Genomic DNA, 20,182 nt, shown 5'->3' with positions numbered 1-20,182 from the left:
CGCGGACACTGATATAACTCATAAGAAAACAAAATTATCCCAAATTATTTCAATACAAATGTATGGTTGTAATAATCGTGAATATATGTTGACAAAAGTCAAATATATGTTCCCCTGAAATGCAGAAATAGTAACGCACGATGTTTTAGATAAGTAACTTCAATCTGACTACTAGTTTTGAAATAGTAGTTGCGTTAGACTACTCGTTACTGAAAAAAGTAGTCCGACTACAGTAACGCGTTACTAATTAACGCGTTACTGGCATCACTGGGAACCACACAATGTTAATTTTCTGTTAACAATGGCGATGCCAAATAAATAACAAATAGATACCGAAGGGACATCGTTAAAAGTTAAATTGTTGCATATATCTCGTCCATTTTACTGAGTCCTCTGGGATTTAAATGTTCAACTAATCAACACTGCAGACCACTAGGGGGCAATGTGGTTCCATCAGGCAGGTTGGGCATTTTCCACCACGATCAGTTCTTTGTTAATATTTAAGCCAGAATCGTACAAATTGTCTCTATATGCGTCTTGTGATCAAGCTGGAAACCTGAAAGAAATTGTATATGGTAATCAAACATATTTAATACAGTTTAAGATTCGACTAAAATTGAGTCTTTAGTGAGTATTCTCAGTTCGTGTGTAGCCATCTGGTCTCTTTCTCTGGTGGAAGAGGGGTTTAAGGTGTCAACTTCGATTTATGGTCAAGATAAGATAGTAAGTCTCCAACTTCTCCAACAGAAAGATTCTGTGTTCATTCGAGTTTTATTCCAATTTTATGGCAAGCGTCTGTTGCTATTTTTCCATTCCCAAAAGCTTTTAAAGGGCCGAAGGTTGTTGTAAATTAGCCAGTTTCTGTCTCTTTTTCCTTGGTGGAGAAGAATTGCAGATCTGGGTTTTATCCACATTGGTAAACATTCCCCCGATAGGAATGTTGGTGTGTCAGAGGCTTCAAAGCCTCTTAATCCACACGGCACTGTGACTGCTACATACCACACCACATGCAGACCTGTCTAATTGTGGGGATAAAACAGCAATCTCACTTTAACCTTCCCCAAATAATTTTGGATGTTTTTTGCTGTGATCATGTACGGGCAGAAAGCTCCTCTTGGAGAATAAACAAATTATATATTTTGTTTTGTCTGATATTTTATCACGACTTGATGCAAAGTGTAATCAACATCCTGGAACTGCAAGGGTTTCATATTCCTCCAACAATGCACACCACATCCAATCTAACATTACAAGAAGCTAACTAGTTATGGACTATGAGGCCAATTCTAATTACAATAATTTTTAATTCTAATTTATAGTCTTTGTAACTGTAACTATGTACTGTGGTTGGGTGAACGAAAAAGGAGAAAATCTTAATTTCTAAAGCACTTTCCCCCAATATGTCTTCCAGTTATTAGGAATCATGTGTCATTTGTTGATTCCCCTAAATATGACTCATAATGGTGCCCTATGCACTACTGCCCCCTACAGGGCATGAAAGGAAACACTGTTTCCACATCAGAGCAGATGTCATACTCAAGAAACTTTATCAAGAAGAATCCAGAATCTTTATTTGTCCCCTGCAGCTGTGCACGTACACCAGCAGTGAAATGTGTATTACAAATAGCTCAACTTTTCAAGGTAGCAAAATAAGAATGAAATGTAATAAAAATAATTCAGGATAAATAAATTATATTATATATATATTATATTTTGTGCTGACTTGTATCAACAGAAATGTGTGGGATGAGTGTTATGCGGGGAGGTTGAGAGTTGTGGAATTAAAGAACAGATACTTGTAGATGCACTGATTGTAGGATGCTGCGCTTTGAATTGTCACTTTTCAAATATTAGACTAATCCTATGTGTACTTTGCTTTCTTTTATGGCCCTGCAGTCCACCTGGAGAGTAATGATGACACCAAGGTGAGAACAAGATATTTTCTCCCTCTTTTAGATATCCTTACAGCAGTTTTACAACACAAAATATTTCCATAGCTTTTAAGTGATGACTTCTTCTCTATCAGGTCAGGATTATTGCACAACATACATGTGCAATCCTGAATTTTTAAAAAATACATTTCCATGTGATTATTTGTTGTTTGACTGTGCTTCTATTTTACACATCATATTCCCAATTTGTTCAAAACTGAAACTAATCAACAAATAAAATCCCATTTTTCTTAGAGTGATCCAGTGAATGATCCTCATGATGCTCAGGACTCAGGAAAGAGTGAAAGTAGCACAGAAGGGGAGGCTGAAACCAAAACTGCATCTGAGGCAAGCGATGAGAAAGGTAATACTTTAGGATGATTGGTTGGAAGGCTTATTTTACAACTCATACTTGGGCTGTCTCAGCAGATTATAATGAACTCTGTGGATTAACTACCGAAGCTCTTTTTTTTCCTTTTCTTTTTCAGTAATACCCAAACTCAAACTTGTGTTAATTGGTGACACCAACTCTATTGAGATTGGATAAAAAAATATCTTAATTGACCATGACAAGCAAACAAACATGGAGCAGTTTTCATCCAAACTGTATGATTTGTGTGGTCAGCACATCTGTGTTATTAACATGCTTGGTCTTCCAAATGCTGACCAAATCCCATCCATTCAGGCAGTCCATGCCTTTATCTTACTGCTGCCAAACGGCCTTCACAGCAGCCAATACAGGTCAGGAATACAGTGGTTAGAAAAAGGTTTTGGCAAAGGAAATCTTTCTTATGTAATGACAGTTGTGATTCACAAGTCAGATGAAAGCTGTGAAAGTGCACTGGCAGACCTGAAAGCTGAGAGCAGTTTTTCTGAAAAAAGATACCACACATGTACAAGACGTATGATGGATGAAAACAAGATAATTGCTCTTTTGGAAAAAATAGATCTCATGGTCTCTGAAAACAACCCACAATGCTACAACAGACAGATTTTTGAAAATGTTGAAGAGCAGAAAGAACAGCTGGATCCCAAAAACCACAAAGAGGAAAGAGTGACAACAGGTAAGATTCCAGTGTGGACAGAACTTTGATTTACTTTCTACCAAGTTGAACAAAATACAGAAAAAAATGCCTAATGGGTGTGTCCAGTAATGTGTGGGATCAAATAATATTGTGCTTATCTGTTAATATAAATGCAGTTATCTGACTTCAGAAATGACCAAAACAATCTACCAAGACTAACACAAATTAACCTGGATCACAAACAAGCAGGCCTGCTTTTAATCAGCTGCAGGGTTCCATCAATACTCTGCCAGTCAAATTTTGAGCTTTGAATAAAAAATCCTATTAAGTTGTAAGAAACAGAACCAGGCACAAAGTTTACAGCATCCACTTCATTCACAATGTCGTAGCAACTTTTAAGTGAATCTGGTTTTCCTGATGGCCAAAATACATATATCATTTGACAATTCTATTAGCATGAGTATAGATTAATACTGTGACACTGTGACACACAAAAAAATGGAGAAGCACTGAAGAATTAACATGTTTCAATGCACAGTTTCTGCTTAAAAATACCACATTTTGCCCTTTGTATTCACATAGCTTCTAAGCATGTAAAATGTTTGCAATATTACAAAAGATAAGATCAACACTAAAGGGAGTTCTGCTCACTGGAGCCTATCCCAGCTACCATTGTGGGAGAGGTGGGGTATAACCTGGGCAGGTTGCAAGTTCATCACAGGGCCACACAGAGCACGCTCTCTCCTACGGACAATTTAGAATCAACTATTAATCTGCTAACTACCACACCACATGCAGACCTGTGTATTGCAAATAGCTCAACTTTTCAAGGAAGCAAAATCATAATAAAATGGAGTAAAATGAATTCAGGAAGAACAGATACTTGTGGATTGTAGGATGCTGCGCTTTGAATTGTCACTTTTCAAATATTGAACTAATGCAATCAGCTTTTTTTCCTTCATCATCGTGCAGCAGAAGAAATGAAGACGGGCACTGAAATCAAGTCAAAGGTAAGTTTAACTTATGTAGGAATTCATTTATATAATTTTAGTTCACAGTGTTTTTCAGACTTTTATTTAATCTTTTATGCTAATCTTTGGTATGTTAACCCAATATAAAAAAACTGCCAATTAATTGTTTCCAGACACAATTGAATAAATTGATTTTATGTTGCAGTTTAGATGATTTAAACCAAGTCTTTTTTATTTATTTATTTTTTCAACTGAAAATGTGTCTTAAAAACATCTTTAAGGTCCACAGACATCTTGGCTAAAATTGGGATGAATTTGGTTCAGAGGTGAAATCTTAGTAGAGTATAAGTCTATTTTAATGCTTTCATCAAAAATTTACATTTTGCCCAGATTTCAGAATTATTGGCGATGTAAATAGAACTTTCTTACTTTGGAATTCTGTTAACCTTCACCTAAAAGCACTCTTCACAATTTACTGAACTAAACAGCCACACATCTGTAACCTCAATTCCAAAAATGTTGTTTCAGAAAGAATATATATAAAAAAAAAGATTTACAAATCTCTTTTATTCTTTAGCCTAGGCAATAACAAAGTACTGAACTTCGATATTAACTGCTTGTCTAATAATTGTTTTATTTTGCGGATGTGATTATTCCTGACAGTCATTCTTCATAAGTAAAGTTAAATGTGTACATTTCTTCCTGTGATCCATTACAGGAACATGATGGTGCTGAACGCTCAGAGAAGAATGACGACAACACACCAGGACAGTCTGAAATCAAATCTGTTCCACATGAAACAAAGGAGAAAGGTAGCATTTCCAGAAAGATTTGAATTGTACAATTGGTACAAGATCAAACTACTATTGTTATACATTCCACATTCTAGAACGGTGCTGGGAAATAACACTTATTAGCATTAAGCATTAAGTAGTGAAGATAGTTTCTCCAGTACAGGAAATTTTACGGTTTGAGTTGTTTCAGACGGTTAGAAATGAGCTCTTTTGAAGATCCTATTCTGATTAGCTGTTAGCTCTGTTCCCCTGATAGATTTCCTCCCTGCTTTTCCAAACTGAGAGGGTACCAAATGCCATCTAATTAAAAGAAAAAAAAAAAGAAAGAAAGAATAAAGAATATCCCTTTGATATGAAACCTAGTTGTGTTTAAAAGTTCTTTTGTTGTTGTTGTTCACTGTTGGTCTTTTAGGTCGAGTTTAGCATATTTTAGTATAGATGTGTCAACAGTTTTTTACTATTACTGTCTAATTCCACATCACACTGATCTGTCCTGGTAATCTGGTAAATCATTTCTTTTCTGCAGGTACTTTCAACATGGATATAAGTGGAAAGGAATTAAAGGTCAGTCACTTAATTATTTCACATGATCTTTTGGATAATCTATTAGGGTTTTTTTTATAGACGGTAAAATATAAATTATTAATTTATTATTTTCAGCAGACACGGGACATTTCTGAAGAAAACAGAAAGAAACGGCATAAAGAAACTGAAATGCTGCTCAGCAGACTTCACCTTCAGGACAAATGTCCACACAAGATGTCCCCAGCAGACTTTCTTAAAATAGGTCCACCTGTGAGGCAGAGCAATGATACACTTGAAAAAGATCTGGCTCATACTTTTCTTCAGAGGTTAATGACATTAGATCACAGAGCGAGATATATCCCTGTACTGCAAGATGGTTCTGAGGTGAGCCATTCAGAGTCTTTTCCAACATCTGACACTGTTGATGCAGATGATGGTGACTTAGATGCTCTCTTTGCAACCAGTGTAGACATTGATCAGTCAAAACAGGCTCACGTGCACCCTATGGATGTTCAAATGGCAGTATTTCACTGCTCAAACAGCTTCCTGAAGCAAAACATGATCACAAAGGTGTCACAGTGCCAGTATGCCTTACCTTTACTTGTTCCTGACCCCATCACAATGGACATTAAGTGTCCTCTGTGGACGTTCAGGCAACTAACAAAAACATGGAAGATAACATCCAATCAAGGCAAAGAAGATTCCAAGCCAATCATGAAGAGCATGCCGATCTGCAAAGCTGAGACACCCCTGGTGTCATTTTTCCGCCTGGGTTCACTGTCTCAGTCTAAATCTCAGCTCATGAACACTTTGATCAACAACCGCCACAGCGCCTTCTTCCACAGAAACTGTCCAGGTAGCACCAAGTCTCGTCATTTGATGGATGGTGTGGCAGAGATAGCCTGGTACTGCCCTGCTGGAACACCCAATGAGTCATTCAATGACTGCATTTCCTTCTGTAATCTTCACGGAGATTCTCTATCAACTGAAAAGCAGCGTGAAATACTTACAGAAAAATCTTCTGTCATTGTTGTTCTGGTACCAACTCTGGAAAAAATCCATGGAAGTAGTGCAGTCATATCAACACTTTACAGGTCTCCAAAGCCTCTAATTATTCTCATTGCTGACAGTGACTGTGGTGCATCTCAGATGAAAGCACAAAAATACAAACTGGGGCTGAAAGACAGAAGCCAGTCAGATGTTTCTGAAGAGCTGAAAGACATAATCAGAAAAATTTTGTCTGCACCTCATAAATCCTTCCAGCTTGAATCTATGGCCGAGGTGTCTGGAATCAGAGTGGATGAAGATGGCACAGACTGCCAGGAAGGGAAATCTGCTGCAATGCAAATAGTAAAACTGATTCAGGGGATGGATGTTTCCAAGATCAAAGATGAATTTCTTCCTTGTCAAGGCCAACTTTGGCATGAGTGGTGCAGAATAAACAAAGAACTGTATCACCTGAAAGGTCACATTGAGAAGGAAAAAGGTCAGAAAGAAAAGCAACTCATGGACATTCGACAGGAACAATGTGCTGTTTCTAACAGTAAACTGATGAAGTCATTCACTGAAAGCCTCGTGGGTTTGCCACCAACAGACAAAGAATACTTTCTTAAGTGGACTCAGATCCTAATAGATGGCCTCTCCACAGATGATCTTTCTTCAATTCTCCAAAACTATGACGAAACGTGGTCTGAGGTTTTAACTTTGAAGAAGAATCATGACAAATCTGCTCTGCTAAAGGACAAACAAACTGAGCTTGAACAGTTATCAAAAAAGCTGCAGTCAGCAACATTTGGCTTGGAGCACATCTTTAGAGAAATGGGACAGATCTACGAAGCCCATAAATCTCAGAAGGAACAAACGCACAGAAAACAGGCTGACTGGGTTAAATACCCTGAGCTGGCTGCAGATCTGATGATATCAGGACACCCGATGGAGCTGATGGATGGCGATGCTGGTCAGGTACCTTTGATGTGGATCTCTAGTCTTTTACAAGAAGTCATCAAGAAACTGGGTGACAAGAGAGTGTTTGTGTTGTCAGTTTTGGGTGTACAAAGCAGTGGAAAATCAACCATGCTGAATGCCATGTTTGGATTGCAGTTTGCAGTGAGTGCTGGCAGGTGCACCAAAGGTGCCTACATGCAGCTGGTCAAACTGTCAGAGGAACTCAAAGGTTTCCAGTTTGACTATGTCCTAGTAGTTGACACTGAAGGACTGCGTGCTCTTGAGTTGGCCGGTAACGCCACTCTTCACCATGACAACGAGCTGGCAACTTTTGTTGTTGGCTTGGGAAACATGACATTGATCAACATCTTTGGTGAGAATCCAGCTGACATGCAAGATGTCCTGCAGATTGTTGTTCAGGCTTTCATGAGGATGAAGAAAGTTAAGCTTTCTCCAAGTTGTGTGTTTGTTCACCAGAATGTTACAGATATCGCAGCTGCAGAGAAAAACATGGATGGAAAGAGACGGTTGCAAGAAAAACTGGACAAGATGGCTCAACTAGCTGCCAAAGAGGAGGTGTGTGATGTTGAGTGCTTCAGTGATGTCATTGCTTTTGATGTGCAAGAAGATGTGAAATACTTTGCCCAGTTATGGGAGGGAAGTCCACCCATGGCACCTCCAAATCCTGGTTACAGTGAAAGTGTCCAAGAACTGAAGAAAACCATCCTATCTAAGGCCTCAAAGTCTGCTGGGATCACTTTGTCCCATTTAAGCAGCAAAATTCAGGACCTGTGGAAGGCATTGATGAATGAACAATTTGTTTTCAGCTTCAAAAACACGCAAGAAATTGCAGTGTACAGAAAACTTGAGGTCCAGTATGGGAACTGGACCTGGGACCTGAGGAAAGAGATGCTGACCATTGAAAACCAGCTTTATCCCAGAATTGAAAAGGGACAACTTGACAAGGTTGAGCTCAGTTATCTTTCCAAAGAAATGAGCAAAACATATGAGGAAATTCAGAAAAATATGACGGCATACTTTGAGGATCACAGTGACAAAGAAATCCTGGTTCAGTGGCGGGGCCGATTTGAGAACAAAATCAAGGAGTTTCACGAGGAGCATTTCAGAGGAGTGAAAAGAAAACTGGATGAAGTTATTCAGCAGAAGAATGCTCGTAAAAAGATGGACAATAAGAAGGTGGAGTTTGAGACCAAGCTGCTGCAAAAGAGCAAAGAACTTGCACACACATTAAAAGATGTGGTAAAAGATGAAGAAGAACTCAAAGCACAGTTTGACTCTGTTTGGAGTCACTTGGTTGCTGAATTAACCTCAGATACGAAACCCTTTGAGGACATCAACATGGAAGAAGATCAGTCAGTTGTCCTTCAAGACCTTGGGACTGAATGGTCTCTCATCAATGAGTCAAAAAGGAATGGGAGATACAAAAAGCTGTCAGAAGTTGGGAATTACTGTGATTATACAACCCAAAAGAAGTGCCAAGAACTTGATAGTGAAAGCCAACAATATCAAGAAAGTAAGAGGGAAACCAAGGATACAAGCAGACAAGGCAAAGGTGTCATTGCATCTGCATTCGGTTATTTCAAACAAATGATAGGAATTGCCTCGCCAGCACAACAAAATGTGGGACAAAATGAATCCAGGAATCCTTTTCCACATGAAGAACAGGAGCAGATCAGATCCTTCATTAATGATGTAGAACAGCAATCCCTGGAGATCATCAAGAGCAAACCTGTTGCAACAAGAGGCTACAGTTCAACTTATCTGCAAGAAGTGGCCAAACATGTTCAAAAGAAAGTGACAGAATTTGAATCAGGCAAGAAATTCACATTTAAGAAAAAGTTTACAGTTGATCTCTCACTGTATGTTTTTGACAGGACAGCAAGTTGGCTTCTACAGTCTCACAACACATACAAACGCAACAATGATGCTCTCACATATTTGGACAGCAAGAAAAAGGAGTATTACAACATTTTCAGAAGCTATTGCAAAGGTAACTCATCTGCTGTGGTGTTTGGAGAAATGATCTGTGAAAAACTGAAGGTTTCTGTCCACGAGGCTGTCTGCAACATGACTGCTGTTGATCTCGCAGGAGAAATGAGGTGCAATTACCCAGCATTCAGTGGGAACAGGTTGAACCTGGAGAAACACGTGTTGAAGTCTCTAGCAGAGAAAGCGGAGTTCAGTAGATACATCACCTACATACAAAATCCAAGAAGGCAAGTAGAGGCTTTTATAAAAGAAGAAGTAAAGAAATACATGTTCACAGATCACAAAGACAAAGGACTGAAGATACTCAAGAAAAACGCAGACGACATCAGCAAGCTCGCCAGTCAAGCTTTATATGAAGCAACGGAGAAAGTCAAAAAGAAGTCAGGAGATGTAGACATGTGGATGAAGGAATTTTCTGCTTTATTGAAGAACAAGCTGGCATTTGATACCATTTGTTGTAAAAACTTTAGAGACATCAACAATTTTGATTTTCTTAAAGAAGAGATAGAGAAAGGCCTTGTGTGTATCGTTAAAGAGATGAGCCGCCTCTCTCTGGAGATGGTTCAGGAGTGCAGGCAGAAGCCCGACCAAATTCTCATTGATCAGCTGTGTAACTGCTGCTGGGAACGATGTCCATTCTGTGCAGCCGTTTGCATCAACACCCTTAAGGATCACAGTCCTGAAAAACACAGTGTTCCTTTTCATCGACCCTCTGCAGTTAATGGAATCCACGTAAGAGACAGAGTGGATCTGGTCATTGATTTCTGCACCACATTAGTAGGAAGTAACAGACGTTTCTACCCCAATCATGACTCAAGGAAGTCTGTCCCTTACAAACAGTATCCAACTGCTGGGGAGAGGTTTGCATCATGGAGCATTACAGCGGATGCATCTATGCTGGCATACTGGAAATGGTTTGTCTGTCACTTTCAAAAGGAACTGGAAGACCACTATGACTTGAAATTCCAGGGCAGAGGAGAAATTCCCAGTGAATGGAGAAACTACACTAAAAAAGAGGCTATTAAAAGTCTGGATGAAATGTGCAGATTGTGATAAAACTGCAGCAGATTGCAGCTCTTTCTCCTTCGATTAAGCAGATGGAAATATTCAGGATGAAGCCGAGAATAAACCACATATTATCTGGTTGAGTTTAATTCAGTTCTAAACAGAGTTAGTTATGCTAGATTGTGATGTGTAAGGATCTGTGGATATGGCTTGAAGGGAACTTCAACATGTGGTCCGTCTGATTATCAGTGATTCATTTTAAGATGATGATAAAAATGATGGCACAGATCAGAATGAAGATTTTTTTGTGAAGGTCTGACACTTAAATATAACAGATCCATGCTTTATGCAAGTTCAGACTGTGTGCAGAGTTCATTTTGCTTTCTAGAATTCATTCATCTCTTTCTTCCCGTCTGAATGAATATATGTACCAAGTTCTTTTTGGTTTTGAGTCATGGTTAAGAGATCAGAATAAGAAGTTCTAGTTCATACAATGTTTTTCACTTTCTTTATGAAAATTCATCAGGAGTCAATTTAAAGAAGAAATGAAAAGAGAATTTCTGAGTTCATCACATGGACAGATTCTGATGAAACCAGGCTGTTGGCTGTGACTGGACTCTTGTTTTTTTTTTTTTTTTTACTATTACTGTATATTTCTTTTATTGTTTAATTTTTTATTAAATCTTTCTAATCTCATCAGCATGTCATCAAAGTTGAGTTTGAAAATAGAACAAAATTCAAGAAGCAGAATGTCATCCCTCCAGGTTGAAATGGAAAGAATGCAGGATGTCATGTTGGGAGTTGGTGTCTCAAGTGTTTGATTTACTTCATTTGAAAGAGGACATGTTAACTACAGTTTGTTGGAGTTTTTACATTTTGTTTCTTATAGTATTGGTCTCATTACAGAGTTTAATAGAACATGCATTTCTGAATTGTGGCATTTTTGTGAGCTTTCATGTAAGAAAGTATTTGGCCCCACAGCAGCAAACTTCTTATTTCAACATTTTAAAGTTTATTTTTCTTTTTTTGTGAATCTTTTGTTTTGATCAAGTTTTGTTCACTGAATGTTTAGTTTTTTGTTCAGTTGATGAATGGCTTCTTTCTCATGTTATATTCAGCAGTTATGTACTTGATACCTTTTAAATGATATATCGCCCATGTAATAATCAGCATATTTTGACTTAATAAAGTTAAATCCAAAGAAATCTCTTTCTGAAAAGATATTTTTCTTTTTAATGTAATGAATAGATTCTGTGTCACATAATAGAGAAGCAAAGACTAATCTTAAAGAATCCTCATAATAAACCTGCCTGGTAAGCAATTTATAGTTTCAACCTGTTTTTAAATGAAAGCTGTTAAATATGTTGGTGCATTTAATATGAAACTTAATCTCTGGGAGGCCCCATCAACATTCCTGTGTGGTAACATTGGTTCAAAGATACAGATGAGGGATTTCCACACCAGGAATAGACAAACATCACCTTATTTACCAAAACCTTTGTCCTTTGGTGACGATTTTGAGGACTCTCTATGTTTTTTTTTGTGTAAATATGTTTTCCATACCTTTGTTCAAGTTCTTTAAGGTTTCATTGACATCTAGCTCCATTTTGGTACCTTTCTCAAGGTTGTACGTGGTATAAGAAGAAGGAAGAAATTATTATTTAGAAATATCACTGACTTTTCCATGGAGCCTCATTGCCCCCTAGTGGTCTTTAGCACTGAGATCTGTACCTAAAATAATTAGACATTTGCTAACTGATATTCCCTGTTGTTTCTTTCTGTGCTCCACTGTTAAACACAGGAAGATAAAATTGTTTGTGTTTTTGTTCATATGTTGAAACTTTACAGATAGCCATCTGAATTTGAGAGTTATTCGAGATCCACACTATAACGTATGTTATTTTAGTTCAGAATATTTTATTTATTTATTCCGTGTCTTTATTCTTATATCCTAATAAGGTGTGGCATTTTCAGGACTCTCTGAACAAACGTGTGTTAAGACGAAAGAATGGAGAAATTGATTCTTTGTTTTACCAAACTCTTAACACTAGAATTAAAACTTCTACTTTACACGCCGAGGCAAACGTCATTGTGTTGTCAGGCATATTATTGGCTGAAAGTTGAGCCTAAGCCTGCGTCATGCCCCGCCTTCGGGAATCAAACTCGGAAACAGTTTTGCAAACAGGCAAGAGTGACATCTCTCCACTCCACATGTCTGTCACACTTTTTGTTTGTTTTTTTGAAAAGGGAAGTTCACCTCACCAGAGTTGGCTATTTGACCAAACAAAATTTCCCTTCACATTGTACATTGTGTATGATTGGGTATGTGACAAATAAAGCAATATCTTCAAACAAACAAACCAACCCCCCACACTCAGGTGATCTAGAATTGTGTAATTTTTGATGGTGAAGTCTTGATATTAAACCTCCATCTACTTGGCAATGAGAAGCCCCCCAGTGGAGAAGCGAGACCTACCACAACTTGCCAGGCGCCTTAAAGGTCCACAGAAATTCACCCACAACCAGCTGACTACCAAGAAAGGTCCAGAGACAGCAGACCCGAGAGAGTTCATAGCTGACTAAATGGGATAAGGGACAATCAAAGTAAGGTCTACTGTCTTCTTCTCTTTTTCAGACAGTACAAAGGTGTCGAGAGAATTCACTGTTAAAAATGAATCCAAAGACTTTAACCGTAAATAGTGACTAAAATTAAGACCAAGGTTTAGCAATTCCGGTACATTTCTCCATTCTCTTGCCCCTTTTCCAAACCATAAAGTGTTCCATATACAATCATACATTGTCCACACATTTCTCCTGTTTGTACTTTAAGGTTCATGTTTTTGGTTTCATGATTCAATAAATAGTTAATATATATGTAATTAGTCATTGTTGAACGCTTCTTTATGTCATTTCAGTCAATAAAAACAAGAACTCATGAAGTAGCACTGTGAGACTGATTAACATTAATGAATGACTTTTTTTTCCTTTATCGAAGGAATGGTGGCCCATATCGAGGATTATCTAATTCAATAGTGAGAACACTATTTATAATATCTTCTGGTACTGCCGTGTCAACCCATGAAACATCAAGTCTGAGAAAACATTCCAACACTGAAGTGATAAAGACTAGTTTTCTGCTTAGTTACATTTGTTGATTTGATTAGTTGTGTAGTTGTTTTATTTGATTTAAATGCATTTATACATCGATCAGACATAACATTATGCCCACTGACAGGTGAAGTGAATAACTGATTATCTCTTCATCATGGTACTTGTTAGTGGGTGGGATACATTAGGCAGCAAGTGAATTTCATGAATGTTTTGTGAATATTTTGTCCTCCAAGTTGATGCGTTACAAGCAGGAAAATTAGCAAACGAGTTTGACAAGGGACAAATTGTTATGGCTAGATGACTGGATCAGAGGATCTCCAAAACTGCAGCTCTTGTGGGGTGTTCCTGGTCTGCAGTGGTCTATCAAAAGTGGTCCAAGGAAGGAACAGTGGTGAACTGGCTGAGTAGGGCCAGGATTAACCAAGGCTCATTAATGCACGTGGGGAGTGAAGGCCAGACTGTGTGGTCTGATTCAACAGACAAGCTACTGTAGCTCAAATTGCTGAAGAGGTTAATGCTAATTCTGATAGGTGTTGAAATACACAGTGAATCGCAGTTTGTCGTGCCTGGGGCTGCATAGCTTCAGACCAGTCAGGGTGCCCATCCTGACCCCTGTCCACAGCTGAAAGTGCCAGCATTGGACATGTGAGCATCACCTCTCAATTTACAGGACTTAAAGGATCTGGTTAACACCTTGGGAGATACCACAGAACACTTTCAGGGGTCTAGTGAAAGACTTTTTTGGCAGCTGTTATGCCTGATTTGTCAGGATCTGTAATTTACTGTTAGTTTTGTTTTTATTTTATTTTTCATGTGGTCCCCTGCTCTCCTGTGGGCAGGGTGGATGGTTAGCTGATGTGACTCTAATTACTGACTCCACTCACCTGTGCTGATCAGGGGCCTGGCTGCTCATCGCCAGATCGTTGTTTTCACCCTTGTGGTACAACCAGGTCATTTCATAGTAAAATCAAGTCTTTTTTCTTGCCCAAATCTATGCTTAAAGTATCTGTACCTTTGTTCACAGAAGACTTACTGCTCAGAGCTGCTTTATGCCAACCAAATGATCTCTGGCTTCTCTGTACCGTGCCACAGCATTTGGTAAGTGCACCATTGCCAGCTGCAGCTTTGTCTCAGCCACCATTCCCCACAGCCCCAGCCCCCGTGTCACAGGAGAGTCTTCAGTTTTTCAATCTCTGTTCTGGTCCTTTGCTTGGATTACCTTTTACCCTGGAGGGAACTAACTCAACCTCTCTTCCCAGGGACCCACTCTTACCTTGAAATGAGTTCATTCGTACAGTGTCCTAGAGCCAAGCCTCTGAGTTTTTGTTATTATTATAACAATTTATATTATTATTGTTGGCTGGTGAAAAAAGGGTACCATTCAACTCAGAAAGCTACAAATAGAGAAAAATGCATAAGATTTCTTGCAAAAGATAATAGTCTAGACACATTTTTGATATTTGTGAATGTTAGAAGCATTTTTTAGTAAAAGTTGGGAACCTATGTACCTAACATAGTTTAAGTGTGCTGAATTCAACTAGACCGGTTCCCAAGCTGCATTTTGAGTTTTTGACAGTTAAATTTGAAAAACAAAATGGCTGCCAAAATATGCGATTTTTGACAGAGCATTGCTGTATTGCTGTACTTGGAAATAAATGCATAAACATAAATAATAAATAAACATTTTGTGTCCCATTAATGTTTCTTGAGGAATGCATCAAAAAAAAAAAAGAAAAAAAAAAAAAAAAAAATCGCTGAAAGTTGCTAGTGACTCTCTGAAAACTGTCTATAAGTAGCTAGATGACACCATGATCTTACATATGTTATTACATAAGTTATATAACATAAGTTATTATTTTGTGTCATTTTGAAAAATGTTCAGACATTTTTTACATCTAAGATGTAAATCTAAGATTTAAGAATACTTATCAAGGTGAAGTATTTAGTGTTGCCAAAAAAAAATCAGCAAAAGTCGCTATTGGCTCTTAAAACTGGCCAGAAGTCGATAGATGACGCCATGATCTTACATATTATTTTGTGTCATTTTGAAAAATTTTCAGACATCAGAAAACCTGTGTCAATGGCTAGGTTCATAATGTAAAAGGGTAGTGCTGCTACCTACTTTTTAGACAGCTGAGCTAACATTAAATCGCCAAAAAGTCGCTAAAGTAGCTGGATGAGATTTTTAGTTGGTTGTGAGAACATATTTTCATTTTTTATACAGTGTCATGATTTTTAGTATTTTTTTAAATGTTCAGACATATCTCACATCTAAGATGATTTTAACATATATAGAAATAGTAAAATGAATTTATTTAAGTGTTTTGGAACTTTTGGGCTCTTGGGTGGGTGGAGACAAATTAGGATTTATCTGACAAACATTGGGCCTCATGCAAGAAAATTTTCGTATTTTTATTCTAAATTTCTCTTACTTTTTTCGTAAGAAGGTCTCGTATGAACACTCCACGTCAGATTCAACAAGTGCTCTTAACTTCGGAAAAAGTGTGTAAACGACCTGCGTAAATGATGAATCACACTCGTGCGTATCTAAGTTCACGTGCACGTGGATAGTAGATTTGCATACTCCACGCCCTAAATTATACCATATAAGGCTGGGCTTCCTCGCTCCTGTGCCAGGAAATGTGTTGAGTGTCGAGTCATGAGAAAAGCATCAAGGTGCAGAAATAACAACTTTACGGGCTCTTAGATTGAAGTTCTGCTTTCAGTGATCCAAAAAGGAAAATCTGTCATTTTTAGCAGTGTCAGCAATGGAATTACGGGGCCTGCTAAAGCGAAGAAATGGGAAGCAATTACGAGTGCTGTTAATACCATGTCACCTGTAGTTCGTAATGTCACCGAAATAAAAAAAATAAATGGTTTGATATGAAAATGGCTTAAATAAAACGTCTCGCCCTGGGCAGGCGCTCGATGACTGCAACTAAAGCCGTGCAATCAGTTGCAGGCCAGTATTAAGTCAATGTGGTGCCCCTGGGCACTAAACCTCAAGTGCCCCACCCCCCCACACACATACACACACCTTGCGCGCGCCTTCAGTAACCTACTGCACTCACAAACTTTGACCTTTGCTGAAATAGTAGCATGTACATAAGCAAGAGTACACATTCCTCATTGAAATTTAATTAAGTAGGCTACACCAGCCCATCAAATGCACTGAAAACAACCAAGGATACGCATATTGAAATTAATTGAAAATTCGAAATATAAATTCAAATATCATCCAGTACAGCATATTCAGATGTACAATTATTTACATATGTGCATAAATTCAAAAAGTATCTGTCCTGTATGAACCTAGACATATCAATTATCACCAGTAGATAGCAGACCGCCACTGGGGGCATACTTTGTAACCACGAGTTCTACAGCAGAATAAAAGGACTGAACCAGCAACATGTCCTCCCTGTTGTGTCTCGGGCAAAATAGTTTACTTACACTATAAGGAAGCAACATAACAGTAATCATCTAGGCTACATTCTCAAACGTATTCATTCAAAATCAGTAACAATTAAAGCAGCATCCATCTATATACAGTATGTAGGATTATTCAAATATCTCCATTTAAAACCAATCAATTCAATTCACTATCAATCCAAACAGCATCCATACATTAAAATGTACAGATTCAAAATGTGTATCAATTCGAAGAGCATTTGTCTGTATTGAAATATATTATCAATTCAAAGAGCATCCACCTATGCAGCACTAACAACACTCTTATCATCCAGGGGGACGTCCCAGAGCACCATAAGTTATGGTCGGCAGGAATCAGGCAAAGAAAACCAGTAAATTGACCGCGTCAATTGACGTCTAAAAAACAGAGATAAATAAATAAGCTTTCTTACCTTTAACAGAGCTGCTTCTTTCTTGATTTTGCGCAAGAAAGGGTGTCGACTACATCCTTAAAGTCCAACTCTTTCACCAACTCCGATTCAATGGTGAGCAGTGAGAGTGCTGTGAGACGCTTCTGTGTCATTGTAGTTCTCAGTTCATTCTTCACCCGCTTCAACCGGGAGAACGACCTCTCGCCTTCTGCATTGGTAACGGGCAGGGTTAAGAAGAGTCTGAGTCCCACGTAGACGTTTGGAAAGGTGCTTTGGAGTCCGTGTGTGTGAAGAAGCTGCAGCAGTGTTGCTGGAGAATGTTTTTTCTCTTCTCGGACGAAGGTCTTCAATTGGATGAGGTCTTCCCCGAAGTCTTTGTCTAGATCATCCGGATACACGGTGGAGAGGGTAGAAGCACATTTACGCACGTTATCACAGTCAGTATCCATGTTAAACAAAACACTGAACAATTCGTTCAACTCCGTGTATGCACCGATGCGTTTGTCAAGACAAGACAGCAACTTGTCTAAGATCACATAGTAGGTTTCCACCTGGAATCTTCTGCTGCCGTGCAGGCCAAGCAGGACATCGCTGTCTCCCGATTCATCTGGAAAACGTTTTCTTTTTTTGACCCGTTTAATCTCCTCCTTGTACAGATGACTAACTCCTTCAATGTCACGAGCAGCATTCTCGTATTTTTCAAACTCATCTCTCTCTGATGCCACATATGCACGCAGTGACTGCAAAAGGCGTTCTGCGGTGTCCAGTGTGATGCTAGGGTTTTGCAACGCCTCTGTGGTGGTCTTGAATCTTGCCAGTATTTTATCCCACACATGTGTCAGGACCGCTGTCTCCAACTTGTCGAGATGTGCGCATAGTGATGAGGCCTCACGCCTGGCTTCCCCCCTCTCCTCCGGGTCGGTCGAAAATCTCCCCAAAGCCTCTCTGATGGCCTTGTAGTTTTCTCGCAGTGCCTTCGTGGAATCCGCTCTGCAGGTCCACCTCGTATTGGAAAGTGGCTTTAGAGTCCTCGTCACATCAGTATTGTGGAACATCTTATCCCAGCGGTGGGTGGACTTTGCACAGAACACATAAAGTGACTGAAGAAAGTCGAAGTAATTCCTTGCAGTTTGGCAGCTGTCCTCAATGCTGTTGACCCCCACGAGATTGAGGGAATGGGCTGCGCAGGGTACGTAATGAATTAAGGGGTTGATTTTTTTCAGGTGAGCCTGGAGGCCATTGTATTTCCCGGACATATTGCTGGCGTTATCGTAACTTTGGCCTCTGCAGTTTGAAAGATCTAAGCCGAGATTGGCTATCATTTTCATGACACACCCAGCGAGGCTCGCTCCTGTGTGGCTGTAGATGGGCTCGAAGCCAATGAACCGCTCAAGTATTTCTCCTTCACTCACACACCTGAAGATGAAAGTCAGCTGATCAGTGTGCGACATGTCGGGTGTTGAATCTGTAATGATGGAGAAGTACTTTGCATGCTGAATTTTGGATGCTATCTTCCGCTTCACTTTCTCGCTCATCAAGCAGATCAACTCATCGCACACTGTAGATGACAGGTAAGACGCGTGTCCTCTTCCCTTCTGGCCATGCTTGTCCAGATGATCTTTCAGAAATGGGTCGAACTCTGCCAGTAGTTCAATCAGCCCAAGGTAATTGCCATTGCCAGACGACCCCAGCAGCTCGTTGTCTCCCCGGAATGCCAAACCACGCACACTTAAAAATTTAATCACGGCCACAATGCGTCGCAACACCTCTCTCCAATATTTCGCCGCATCCTCTTTTTGTTGTCTGAGAACAACATCAACTGTACCCGCATTCCGTGACCTCCTGAGAAGTGCGAGCAGACACTCGCGGTGGCTTGCGCTCTTCTCATGGGCTGTGACTCTGTCCGGGTGTTTCCAGTCACTGTACCCCTCGGTGAAAGCATTTTGCTGCCCGGCCAGGCATTTACACGTAAAACAGTACACCATGCCGGTTGAAGGGGAATAGATTAGCCAATTTCTAGACACTGACTGTTTGTTTGGCAGCTGGCATTGGAAGAGATCGTTTGTAAGAAACCTGGTTTTCTTACCGTCGTGCCGTGCTGATGCTGCATATTTAGCCGCCCGGTTGTGGTAGATGGTGGGACCGTTAGCAATAGCCAGTTCTTTTTTCCACTCCGTTAGCTCTCCCCATAGCGCAGGATCAGTTGCAAAGTGTTCTATCGGTACAGGCATCCATCGGCTGCGCTGGGTTGACATCCATGACATCCTCTTCTTCCTTCTCGTCACAACGGTGTGTCTGGCTTAAGGTGGCTTTGCACATATCCTCCTCACATCCCTCCTCCTCTCCTTCGATCCCATCTTCCTGAAGGGGACCATCATCCTCATCGTCGCCACCGACCCCTGGCTGTGATATCAGCATCCCTTGTAGCATTGTAGCATCTCCCCGGCTAGTGCTGGCAGTGGCAGGGCCATCTCCCTCACTAGCATCGCTGATTCCACTAGCTTCCACTTCAGCGCTGGTTGTGACAGCAGTTGTCGATGTTTTTTGAAAGAAACGATCTAACAGTGGAACATTTTGAATTGCAGCTAAACGTTTGGAGTCTTTCTCTTTTTTTATTTTTCTCTTCGCACAACCACTCAACTGATGTCTATCCATTTTATTTTTTATTTTTACCGCGCTTTTTAAAAAACTTGATGCATTTCACCATAGGTGGACTGGCTCAACTGACAGGTTGAGGGTGGGAGGGGGGTTATTGTTCACATTAGGCCACTATTGCTCAGAATGATGATATATCGTTGCTGTTCTTATCACATTAGTTTTAATAATGAATTTTATATGAATATTTATGTCAAGTGTCAAGTGTAACCATTTTAAGTGTAAAAAAATTCGTGAAAAAAATATTTTTAAAGTTTGTCGTGTGGTGCCCCCCACTGGCTGTGAATGGTTGGTGCCCCTGGGCACTGTGCCGCAGGCCCATATAGTTAATTAGGCCTTGATCAGTTGCTGCCTCATCATGATGGCACT

At 39.5% G+C, this 20,182-nt stretch overlaps 2 protein-coding genes across 5 annotated transcripts in view; one reads left to right on the top strand and one right to left on the bottom strand.

Moving 5' to 3' along the window:
• LOC142371740 (interferon-induced very large GTPase 1-like) overlaps positions 1 to 13,140 on the top strand; it is a 79,561-nt gene extending 66,421 nt beyond the window's left edge. For 2 of the 4 annotated variants that reach the window (XM_075454473.1, XM_075454475.1), the window contains 7 exons: positions 1,897 to 1,925; positions 2,187 to 2,295; positions 2,879 to 2,995; positions 3,929 to 3,966; positions 4,646 to 4,739; positions 5,248 to 5,285; positions 5,382 to 13,140. In XM_075454473.1, coding sequence (XP_075310588.1) covers positions 1,897 to 1,925; positions 2,187 to 2,295; positions 2,879 to 2,995; positions 3,929 to 3,966; positions 4,646 to 4,739; positions 5,248 to 5,285; positions 5,382 to 10,253 — 5,297 coding nt within the window. In that variant the 3' untranslated portion in view covers positions 10,254 to 13,140. Of the gene's footprint in view, positions 1 to 1,896; positions 1,926 to 2,186; positions 2,296 to 2,490; positions 2,996 to 3,928; positions 3,967 to 4,645; positions 4,740 to 5,247; positions 5,286 to 5,381 lie in introns of those variants that run through there. The other 2 variants (XM_075454474.1, XM_075454472.1) reach the window with 2 other exon arrangements.
• A 4,041-nt stretch (positions 13,141 to 17,181) lies between these two features.
• LOC142370707 (zinc finger MYM-type protein 1-like) lies at positions 17,182 to 19,143 on the bottom strand. The gene has a single exon (XM_075453138.1). It carries the CDS (start codon positions 19,141 to 19,143, stop codon positions 17,182 to 17,184), a length of 1,962 nt encoding a protein of 653 aa, XP_075309253.1.
• Positions 19,144 to 20,182: the final 1,039 nt, after the last annotated feature.

This window comes from Odontesthes bonariensis, chromosome 21 (genome assembly GCF_027942865.1).
Source record: "Odontesthes bonariensis isolate fOdoBon6 chromosome 21, fOdoBon6.hap1, whole genome shotgun sequence".
Lineage (NCBI taxonomy): Eukaryota > Metazoa > Chordata > Actinopteri > Atheriniformes > Atherinopsidae > Odontesthes > Odontesthes bonariensis.
This window is presented reverse-complemented; position numbering and strand designations above follow the sequence as displayed.